General features: G+C 34.9%; 3 protein-coding genes across 4 annotated transcripts; 1 reads left to right on the top strand and 2 right to left on the bottom strand.

Moving 5' to 3' along the window:
* Window positions 2,560-4,304, bottom strand: LOC104741096. Its single transcript, XM_010461875.2, has 5 exons — window positions 4,097-4,304; window positions 3,776-3,941; window positions 3,593-3,673; window positions 2,987-3,110; window positions 2,560-2,852 (listed from the first exon to the last, which is right to left on the bottom strand). The coding sequence occupies exons 1-5, from the start codon at window positions 4,248-4,250 to the stop codon at window positions 2,814-2,816; spliced, it is 564 nt and encodes a 187-aa protein (XP_010460177.1). The 5' UTR covers window positions 4,251-4,304; the 3' UTR covers window positions 2,560-2,813.
* On the top strand, window positions 6,220-9,523 carry LOC104741094. The gene is made up of 4 exons (XM_010461872.2): window positions 6,220-6,985; window positions 7,069-7,363; window positions 7,484-7,562; window positions 9,213-9,523. Exons 1-2 carry the CDS (start codon window positions 6,234-6,236, stop codon window positions 7,355-7,357), a joined length of 1,041 nt encoding a protein of 346 aa, XP_010460174.1. The 5' UTR covers window positions 6,220-6,233; the 3' UTR covers window positions 7,358-7,363; window positions 7,484-7,562; window positions 9,213-9,523.
* Window positions 7,716-10,438, bottom strand: LOC104741095 (protein kinase APK1B, chloroplastic-like). Of its 2 annotated transcripts, none has more exons than XM_010461873.2 (7): window positions 9,808-10,438; window positions 9,522-9,709; window positions 9,194-9,392; window positions 8,961-9,124; window positions 8,764-8,868; window positions 8,418-8,540; window positions 7,716-8,246 (listed from the first exon to the last, which is right to left on the bottom strand). In XM_010461873.2, the coding sequence occupies exons 1-7, from the start codon at window positions 9,914-9,916 to the stop codon at window positions 8,007-8,009; spliced, it is 1,128 nt and encodes a 375-aa protein (XP_010460175.1). In that variant the 5' UTR covers window positions 9,917-10,438; the 3' UTR covers window positions 7,716-8,006. The 2 variants fall into 2 exon arrangements, with proteins under 2 accessions (XP_010460175.1, XP_010460176.1); XM_010461874.2 differs by having other exon boundaries at window positions 9,850-10,438.

Raw genomic sequence — 11,343 nt, 5'->3', positions numbered from 1 at the left:
GGGGGGGGGGGGGGGGGGGGTGGGGGGGTACGTACTTGTCTTATAATTAAGTAATACAATATGCGTACTTGTCTTATAATTAAGTAATACAATATGTGTGAGGAAACAAAACCCTATGACGAAACCTTTAAATAATATATAAGCAACACGAATTTGGAGAGATTTTTTTTCTCCACAATTCGGTAACTATACGTACGCGATGATCTTTTTGTTTTTGTTTTTTAGTGTGTGTAAATTTCGTTTGAGAAATACAATTTCGTATTTTCTGGTTCACTGAATTTCTTTTGTAGTAGTTGGTGGGATGGGTTTAAATCGGCTTCTTTAAATATATATTTTTTCGTATCCATGATAAAATTTAGTTTAAATTAATTTCCAAGTGATTTGATCAACTTAACCCTCATATTAGACATGCATTGTGTTTTGTTCTGTGTTTGATATTTTAAGACCTCTAATTTAGTGTTTGATTGGTTTGCTCTGTGTTTCAATTGAGTGCATGTGTAGTTTGTGTGCCATGTGGTCTTTAAAAGGGCTGAAACAATTGAATGGCTTATGATATTTCTTCTAGGATTCAAAATTAGAGTTGGGTAAATCCTAATCATGATATCTTTTAAGATGCTATAAAACTTGAGGAATGAGAGTTGTATTGTTTTATGCAGGACTCTTAGGTTCTGTTACTTGAAGGACTCCAAAGTCACTGTTAAAGAGAAAGTGGTAATAGCTTAATTTGAGATACTAGAGAGATTCAATGATGATCTTATATGTTTTAATGGACTACAGTTCTCTTTCTTTTGATACTAAAAGGTTTAGACCAATTTCACACCATGGCTGGAAGAAAAGTACCACCGGAGTTAACCATAGATGATTCGGTTTTATATCTCACTAATGTGAAAGAAGCATTACATGATGAACCTGCAAAATTTAAAGAATTTCTCAAGGTCTTGATTGATATTAAAGGTCATCGGTATGAATCATTTTCTTTAATCTACACAACAAACACACATGTGTGATTTTGATTCTGATGTTACTATAAATCTTTTTGTAGAATCAATAAAGAGAGTGGCATTGCAAGGATGACTGAACTCATTAAATGGCACCCGTGGCGGCTTGTTGGTCTCTGTTTCTTCCTTCCCAAGGCTAAGACAACTATCCATGCCAAGGCTAACAAAGTTTTAGGCCAATCTCAAACCATAGCCGTCATAAAAGTATCACCGGAGCTAACTAAGTCTAATGTGCATGCTTATGTGGCTTCTGTGAAGGAGGCAGTCCATGATAAACCTGCAAAATATAAAGAATGGATCAACATATTCAAATATTTTAAAAATCGGAGGTATGGAATATTTCTCATGATATGATCGGTTTTGCTCTTACTTTTAACTCCCATTCTATTACACAACAAAACACACATTGTGAACTAACTCTGATGTTACTTGGCTCTTTGTAGAGTTGATGTAGCTACTGTCTTTGCAAGGGTGAAGGGACTCATGAAAAACCACCGGAAGCTTCTTCTTGGTTTGAGCGTCTTCCTGCCTAATATACCTCTTGAGGCTGAGCAACATATTACGTCAGCTGGGGATAAGATGACCATCCCTCCCGAGGACGAGAAACATATTGTGTCTGGTGTTAAGTGTGATGATCTGTATTTTGTGAACAAGCGTAAGGTGACTATGCATGATGCGGTTTCATACCTCAATGATGTGAAGGAAGCATTTCATGATGAACCTACAAAATATGAAGAATTTCTCAAGCTCATCCTTTTAGTTGGGACTAAGATAACCATCCCTCCGGAGGTTGAACAACATATTATGTCAGCTGGTGCTAAGATAACCATCCCTCCCGAGGCTGAGAAACATATTACGTCATCTGGGGATAAGATGACCATCTCTCCCAAGGCTGAGCAACATATTGTGTCGGATAACAACAAAAGAAAGCGAGCCAAGTGTGATGATCCAGATTATGATCCAGATATTGTGAACAAGCCTAAGGTATAAAATGCTCAAATTATATAAATTGTAATACAAAAAAAATACCATTATGATCATTCTTTATTTGCTAACTTGTTGTGCTTCTCCATGGAAGAAGCTAAAAAGAAAAGGAAAGAATGTGTCTCCACCAAAGAAAAAGGTGAAACTTAGCAAGCGCACAATCCATTGTAAGAAATGTGGTCAAGCGGGGCACAATTCTCGATCATGTGGTAAGAAAGCTAGTTAGTTTAGTCCTTTTTCATCTTGAAATCAGTTTTGTGGGGGAACCTACCTGATTGTTGTTGTGATTGTATCTTATGTTGTTACATGGCTGTGTTTCAGGCTTGTGGAAGTAGTGGATCGCTAATGAAATCGTCTCACTCTCGGCGAAATACTCAACAAGTAGAAGATTAGAAGCAAGTGCGAGGACTGTTTTTTTGGCCTTCTTAATAGTATGAAAAGTTGTGAACTCATACATATTGTACTGTTTTCTTTGCACTGAAGATGTTATACATCAATATATTGATAATGTTATATACATCACCAGTAATGCGTACTCGCATCAATTTATTGAATGCTTCTTTAAACTCAGTTCTAGTGGGTGTGAAAATTCTATTGGAGAAGTCACTAAAAAGATGATTCTGAGTTCAACGTGTTTTAAAATAGGTTAAAGTTCTTGTTCATAAATTAACCAAAGACCAAATTTCAATCCGCAGATTCTATGTAAAGACAACAACAAGCGAAAAGCAAACATATACACTTTTCGCTGGTCGATCAGATCTTAGACGCTTTCCGGGTTAGTAGCAACAAACCCTTTTTCGCAATTTCACTGACCGACTCCTTTTACAGGCCTCATGTGCCAAGTTGCAACCTTCGTCTCTCCAGATCAAGCTGAAAATGAAGGCAAAAAATGTTTATTATCACACACGAGGCTTGATCAACATTGCACGATGGAATGCAAGTAGCCTAATATAACACCGAAGGCTCAACTGACATTAGACATTGAGGTTGCAAGTGACACTTACCACTTTCTTGACTCGGTTGTTGGCAGCATCAGTTCCACCAAAGACACAATCTGAAAAATACGGGCTACGAACGCGTACTTCTTTCATCACCAGAATGTCTGAGTTTTCCCATTGCACAGGAAGCCTAGAAGGAAAATAAATTCACATGTGATTCATTTGAAAGAGAGAAAGCAAATTCTACCGTTTCCTCTCAACTAGATATGATTTATGTAGTCTAAAACTATGTATCTAGACAGCTTCTTAATTGTATCACAGAGAAGGCTAAAGATACTCCACACTAGGCACACAACATATGTAGTCTACAGATAAAGAAAATAGAAACTTTGCATATATGTAGTTGCAAAGCTAGCATCATCGTAAACATAGAGCAATACAAGGCTTTTAAATCAAGTCCAGATTCTAACAATTTATCTTTGGCAATAACACATTAGAGGCTAAAACAAATTCCTCAAAATCAAGCAATTGTTTACAAAGAACTAATCTTCAACTACACATATCATCTGATTAAAGATCTCGTCCCATTGTATAAACTCATGATCACTCTAACCTCTGTTTCCCTCTTAGAGATAAGCTTGAAAACGAATAAAAGAAAGAGAAGAGACTTACGTCTTAGACAAAGCGTCGAAGATGCTCTGGGCCTCTGCTGTAACACCAACTCCCATTCTCTCAGCATCTGCTTCCGCTTGCCTGTGCGCTCAAATACGTTTTTTCCCCAAGTAAGCTAATAATAAGCAAATCAGATTAAAGATTGAATTTTTTTGAAAGGATTGAAAAACAACAACAAGTAACCTGATAGCAAGTGCCTCTTTAGCTCGGAGACCATGAAGATCAACAGAACACTTGTCTGTATCAAGCGGATCTTCAGCTTTGCCTAAATACGAAACCCCTGTAATAAAACTCGCATTCACCATCCTTGTGTTCTTCAAATGCCCAGGTCTAGGTTTCGATCCCTCTTGTAATAACCCAATCAATGACTCGTCAAGGATTCCACAAATTCAGCTCATGATTATATATAATATTATAAATAAAAAGAAACAAATTTGATGAAACAATTTGAAAAAACAAATTAAGGAAACTAAGTGAGATGAGGTCACATCGAACAAAGGATATCAAAAAAGACGAAGTTGGGAATAGGGTCGTAAGCCATGACGATCCCTCGGAACTCATCTCCGGTGATCACCTTGATTAAATAAATATTCCCCACCGCGAACTTCTCTCCTTCTCCTCCTATATCGCTGGCCACCGATGCTCCTGCTGGATCCATGGCGGCCGCCTGAATCTCTCTCCTCCTCCGGCTTCTGTATCGGCCGAAGTACGGAAACAATATTGAAATATATATCATCACAAATCTACTGACCTTAAGCCCAAATCCTTAATGGGCTTATAATGGATTTTTCAACACGCTGCGTTTTAAACATTAGTATGTACTTCGGTTAATACGAGTAAACCGATCGAATCCAAAGAAATCTAAATACGATTATCCATAACCAAAATCCGAAAACCCCAAAGCAAAATCGAACCAAAATTCTGGATTTGATCACATCTGGATGCCATGAATAATTGTTGGTTTTTAAATGAGTTTTAGATTATAGTTTTTGATTTTTAGATTTTGGTTTTTGATTTTTGGGTTTTTAGTTTTTTGGGATAGATTTTTTAAGTTTTAAATAGTTTTGAATGGTGATTTTTTATAGGTTTTTTCCTTCTTAATTACAAAGGAAACAAAAATGAAAATGTCGTGACTTTTTTTTTTTAAAATCTCAAATTTTGTGGATTCTAGTATTTACTAATAATTAGATAAAAAAACTAAAAACTAATTTCCCTATTATTTAAGGAATCTATTTATTCTAAAATTATGAATGGAGAAAAAAATGAGTTTTTGAAAAATAAAATAAAAAAACTATGTAGAATCTACCACGACCTTATTGATATAGACCACATGTCAAGGATGAGCTAATGTAATGGTAGACAAAGATTATAATTAACATTTTTGAAATAAAGTTTGTGTTCTAACATTTTATTTATAAATTTTACATAATTAATATTTTTCTGTTTGAATAAATATTAAAACTTAGATAAAATATCTGTAATAAAATCTAATCAAGAATGTTAACTAATATATCTTACTTTCCTTAATTACGAGTTTTCAATTAAAATATCTATAAATTATCACAATTCAATAACACAACTGTTTATCATCAATACACTAATATATATATAACAATGTATCATCTATATTAAAAAACAAAGAAAATTAATCAATTATAATATTATATATATAAATAAAAGAAAAAATTATCAGGTGGTGTACCAAAGATTAAATCCTATTTTTATTCATTTTAATTTTGTTATAACAGATTAGCGAATAATGAAGTAATGAACCACCATCAAATCGGAGATAATCATATGTTTATCTATCTATGTATCATTACAGTATGGCGGCATCTGATTTTTTACATGGAGACATGATTGGATCATCTTAAGGACCAAATACTTAATGTTGTCAAATTTAAATTTTTAATTTCTTCTAATTGTTTAATGGTTCATTGGTTTAAATGCTGAACAGTTTTGGTCTTGTTCTTTCTCGGGTCATGTGAATTATGAATAATCATAACTAATGGTGAATAGTCATAACTAAATGTTCAATTTCAGTACTTCACATATGTTTTTGTCAATTCACTGGGTTGTTCATGTATATTAAATTGCCTAAAGGTTTGTTTTGACAGTTTTGTTGGATATATAATTAATAATTTATAGATCTATATTTTAATTATTTAAATTCTTAAAATTATGAATTGAGACAGTTTTAGTAAAACAAGATTAGACTTTCAGATGCTATAAATTTTATGGTTTTAGAATTGAATTTGTAATATTTAGAAAATATTATTGATAATAAATTACAAATTCACTTATACACATAACATACATATATTTAAATTTATGAATGATAATATCATTTGTCGTATTTTAATAACCTATAATATTATCAAAATAAAAATGATGCATATTTAAAAGCTATGTAGATATTTCAAAGTTATGTAAAAATGATGCATATTCAAAACTAGAGAAATTGATAAGGTTTGTCAAAGCTATTATGAGAAGAAGTGGAAAGATGTCTTGGTGACGTGGATTTAATAGGGGAAAGCAGAGACTGGGATCTAAACAGAAGCTTCCAAAGCGTTGCTCCTCTTCTATGTGGTAGATTGGAAACGCCGCGTTTTAGAGATTAGTATAGAGATCACCAAATATTATGTCGTCGTCAGTTATTTTATCCACCAAATCGGAGATAATCATCGTCTCTGTATCAATGGCGGCCGTAACCATCACACTCGCTTTGTCTGTTGATCCTCTCAAACCAAGCCAACCAACGAAGTTTGGATTCTCCTCTTCTTCTTCTTTGCCTAGATATCCTTTACTCTACTCGTGTAAATCTCACCGTTCCACCTCCAACCTCAGATTCGCTTTCCCTCCTTCGCATTCTCCAGTCTCGACAGTTACAGAAACGGGAGATGAAGAAGCTACGAAATCAACCGGAAGCTACGCGTTTCTAGAGGAATCGTTTCGCACCGGGAGGTTTTTGAGCAACGACGAGTTGGAGAAGTTGAAAACTCTCGAAGGGTTTGCGTATTTTCAGGAGCTTGAATCTGGGACGATGTGGGTTCGGGTTATGAGATCTGATGAGATGGACTCGACGGTGCATCTCTTGGCTGAGTCATTTGGCGAATCGATGCTATTGCCTTCTGGTTATCAGTCTGTGTTACGGTTTTTGGTTAAGCAGTATTTGATTGAGAGGAGAGAAGTGTTGCCACACGCAGTGACCTTAGTTGGGTTCTTTAGGAAAAAAACTACTGATGGGTGTAGTGATGGAGAGGAGGCTGAGATGGCTGGTACTGTAGAGGTGTGTTTGGATAAACGTGGCGCTAATGCTTCACCTCCTTCCCCAACTCCTCCTAAGGAATCACCTTATATTTGCAACATGACTGTGAAAGAAGATCTTAGAAGGTATTTGACACTCCTCTCTGTACTGTATGATTCCAAGAAGATTTGTGTTGTTAATCTTGTTGATTTGTGTTATGACTTGTTAGGAGGGGAATTGGATGGCATTTGTTGAAGGCGAGTGAGGAACTGATATCTCAGATTAGTCCATCAAAGGATGTATATTTGCATTGTAGGATGGTGGATGAAGCTCCGTTCAATATGTACAAAAAAGCAGGGTATGAGGTTGTGAAGACAGATACTGTTTTGGTGCTTTTGATGTTACAACGGCGTAAGCATTTGATGCGCAAAAAGCTTCCACCTTGTTGCACCAGTCCTTCGGATACGGTAGATATAGAGAGGTCTGAAAATGAGCTCACCTCATCTGCTAATGCGTGAACACGGGTACGGTTTTTTTTCTATCAATGTACCAATTAGTTTGGTATTTGTCTCCCTTGTTTGAATTCATAACAAAATTTTGATGTAAACCAAGTAATTCACAATTGGTTGTGATTCATCATGTAGGTGCTAAATGTGACTTGACCAAGGACTCGGGTTCATACCCTGTTTGCTTCAACTTGCTGTTTATAAAATCTTAGTTGAGGTACGCTACACACGCTCTTATGTTTATCAAACGTATTTTACAAGCTTTACCTGTTGTTGTTAGCTTCATGCTTCTAGTAGTGGCAGTGATTGTGTTCTTGTTCATATATATATGTGGTCCAATCTTCAAGCATAAGGCAAAACGAAACAGAAAAGGCTACACCTGTTTATATATATACTCATTTCTCTTCAAGCAAAACATAAATGACAAATACACCATACCATACAAATATATGTATTATTTGATCCAGTATGCTTTGTGCCTCTATAGTATATATATATACACATCCAAATAATATCGTTTAGCAGCTGGAAGTTGAATTCAAATTTTCCCATATATATAATTAAAGATTGCTTTGTTTTATGTTATCAAGTTTCATCAGTGGCCTCTCATTTTAGGAAAAATGATAGTAATCCATATTACTGGTTTCAAAGAAATTGATGTCTAGAGCCTTCTGAATGTAGGAATCGTCCCACCCAAACCACCCTTCGAGTTTGTATAGATAATTAGTTGCAGTTCCTTAACACAATCCATCACTGAAGGTCGCTCTTTACTCTCTATACGGATGCACCGTGACGCCAGATCAGCAAACATAGCTATAGCTTCCATGCTGTATGAATTCCTAGGCAGCTCTGCATCTATAACTTTTCGCAATTTCTTTCTGTCATTCAGTATATTTCTAACCTGAAGCATAGGGAAAATTGACAGTTTATTCCTATGTTAAGTGTTTGCCAAAAAAAAAATTTAATTCCTATGTTAAGTTTCCTGATCAGGTTTGTACAAACAAAAAAAAAAGTTTCCTGATCAGTAAACTATTTGTGTCTGTGAATCTTAGAACCTAGAAGGTCCATTTACCTGTAGCACCAGGTTCTGTTCATTTGGGCCCTGAGTTAAGTCAACTGCTCTGCGTCCAGTAAGTAGTTCTAGCAGTACAACCCCAAATGCATAAATGTCGCTTTGTAGAGTAAGTTTACCTGTCTGCCACAGGAAAAATTGGAACAAATTTATGCTAAAAACTTTTTTTCCTTGCTTTGGGGTTCTGATATGTGAGTGAGATAAAGTTCCTATTCCTAGCAATTTCATGTCACTACTAGCAAGTTTTAAATTTAGTAAGTAGCGTATACTGAAGAACCCTTTGCCATCTCATCCTCATTTACAGGATGAGAATCATGTGTAGGTAGGTTTAAGTAAGAATCTTTACCGATGTATATTCTGGGTCGAAATATCCGAATGTTCCTAGAACTCTTGCTGTCACACAAGTATCCTTCCCTTCTGGCATCAACTTTGCTAGTCCAAAGTCGGATATCTGCAAGGATTATACCCACGTCTTAGTTTTAGTGTATGGCTGATATTAATGCGGCATAGAGCACCCATTTATTTTATTTGTTTTATAAGCACCTTTGCATTATAATTGGAATCTAGTAGCACGTTAGTAGATTTGAAATCTCTGTGAACAATTGGAATCCCAACAGAAGAACTTGAATGGAGATACGCTAGTCCTTTTGCTGCCCCAAGTGCAATCCTGAGCCTTATTGGCCAGCTAATTTTGGCTTCTTTAATTCCTGTGACAAAGACACGGTTTAGTGGCCAATTGGCTTTTCGTGGATAGGACTTTTCTTTCATTGGCTTACCATTCAAATGATCTTGCAGGTTTCCATTTTGCATATATTCATATACTAGAAACCGGTGTTTTCCATCTGCACAATAGCCGATTAAAGCGACCAGATTTGGATGGTCAAGTCTGCTCAAGATATCCACCTCCACACGAAATTCTCTTTCTCCGTCAGCTTTTTTAAAAGGAGGTAAATCCATCTTCTTGATTGCAACTACCTTCAAATAGCGAGGGATCAAGATAATATGTATGCTATTCTTATAGCTCATCATTCTCATTACTTGTAAAAATTGTTTCTAACATTACAAAGGCTGTAAATCACATAAATAAAGCTATATAGTTCCTACCTCTCCTGTTTTTAAAGTGCCTTTGTAAACTCGGCCAAAGCCTCCTTTACCGAGTAGATTCTCATCACTGAAGGAACTAGTGGCCTCCTCCATTTCTTTGAGGGTATAAACTGATGACCCGTATCTTCGTTTCCTTGGCTGAGACGCCTGATCTTCGATTTGCCAGCACTCTGCTGTTCTGTAGATCCCTGAGAAGAAGGTTAGTTTCACAAAGATGTTTCAGTTTCACCTAAACCCTTTTTTTATTCAGTAATAGTAATGCCGGAAAACAAAAATGGTAACATACTTTTATGCCATCTGGCGAAGATGATGGAGAAAAGGAACGTACATGGATCCGTATCATAAGATTTGCTTCTCCTTCGTTTGTTCCAAGCCGAAACAAGTGGAAAATGCATAGCTTTTAGCTTGGGGTTGGCTTTTCCTATGCTTTGTAGATGCGAGAGACCATGAGAAGAAAGCTTCTGGTATGTCTTTTTGTAGTGGTGAATCCTTTGGAAGTTAGTTGCTTCCAAAGAAACAGAAAAGATTGTTGTGGTTGAAGATGATAGATATAGAGGAGTGTATGAAGTTAATTGATTTTGAGGGTAAGATTTCTGAAATACTCAACAGCAGTATTTCAACTACCGAAGTTCAAGAAAGAGAGGAGAGAGAGAAAGAGAAAGAGACGGTAGAGCTGAAGAATACGTAGATTACATGTACGTAAAGCAAAAGAAAATGAGAGCATCTTGAGAAAGACTTTGATGTTTCTTTTCAACTCTTAAGGGTCGAGTTCTCGGTTCGGTTCTCTTGTCTGAATCTATCAGAACATGCGTACGTACGTATCTGTGTCGATCAAGAAGAGAGATGGGACGCTGCTTTCAGTTTTTTTTCCTTCCCTTTCTCGTTTCAATTCTTTTCTACTATATATGTTTTTTTAATCAATAATGTTGTTTTCATGCGTCCGTTGATATATATATATATATAAATATATATATATATATATATATATATATATATATATATTTTATAATAATAAACCTTGGTGACAAAATTACTCATTAACAAGATCGTGGCATATGTCAATTGTATCATTCAGATGTTGACACATGTCAATTCATTATTAAAATTTTAAAAAATAAAAATATAAAATTCAAAACCTAACCTAAAAAAGTTTTATATAGTAATCCCTCTGTCTCACAAAAATTGATGTTTTGGTATATTTTTTTGTCCCACAAAGATTGATGTTTTGTAAATTTCAAGATGTAATCATTGAAAATATTTAAAATTTTGAATTGTTATTAGTTTATATTTTCTCTCTCTACCAAAAAGTAATTATAAATTAATTTACAAATAAAAACTAAAATTTTTCTTAATATGTGTGAAAGTGTCAAAACATCCATCTATGTGAGACAAAGGGAGTAGTAAATAGATAAAATAAAATCTAATTTTGTGAAGTGATCTTACTGCAGTGGCATAAGGTAAGTCCATTTGTAGAAGACACCATCACACCAGGGATCGAGTCCCACTTCCTACGAATGTAGGAATTTGGCTAATGGGCCAGCCAGTTGTGGTCCAATGGTTAACAAAAAAAAAAAATCTAATTTCATCTAAAATCTAATTATAAGATAAATTATATATATATACCATAAAATTCAAAATTATAATATTGTTTACTTATTTTAATTTTAAGTTGCTATCATATTATATAAAGTTGGGTTTTGAAAGTTAGTCATTAACAAGATTTTGACATGTGTCAAGTCTATATCAATATGAGATTTTGATATCTGTAAAACTTAATATTTAATAGAAAAGATTTGAAATTACAACAAAAACAATATATTTT

Source organism: Camelina sativa, chromosome 14, assembly GCF_000633955.1.
Source record: "Camelina sativa cultivar DH55 chromosome 14, Cs, whole genome shotgun sequence".
Classification (NCBI taxonomy): Eukaryota; Viridiplantae; Streptophyta; class Magnoliopsida; order Brassicales; family Brassicaceae; genus Camelina; species Camelina sativa.
The sequence above is the reverse complement of the archived record's forward strand: the minus strand, read 5'-3'. Positions and strand labels throughout refer to the sequence as shown.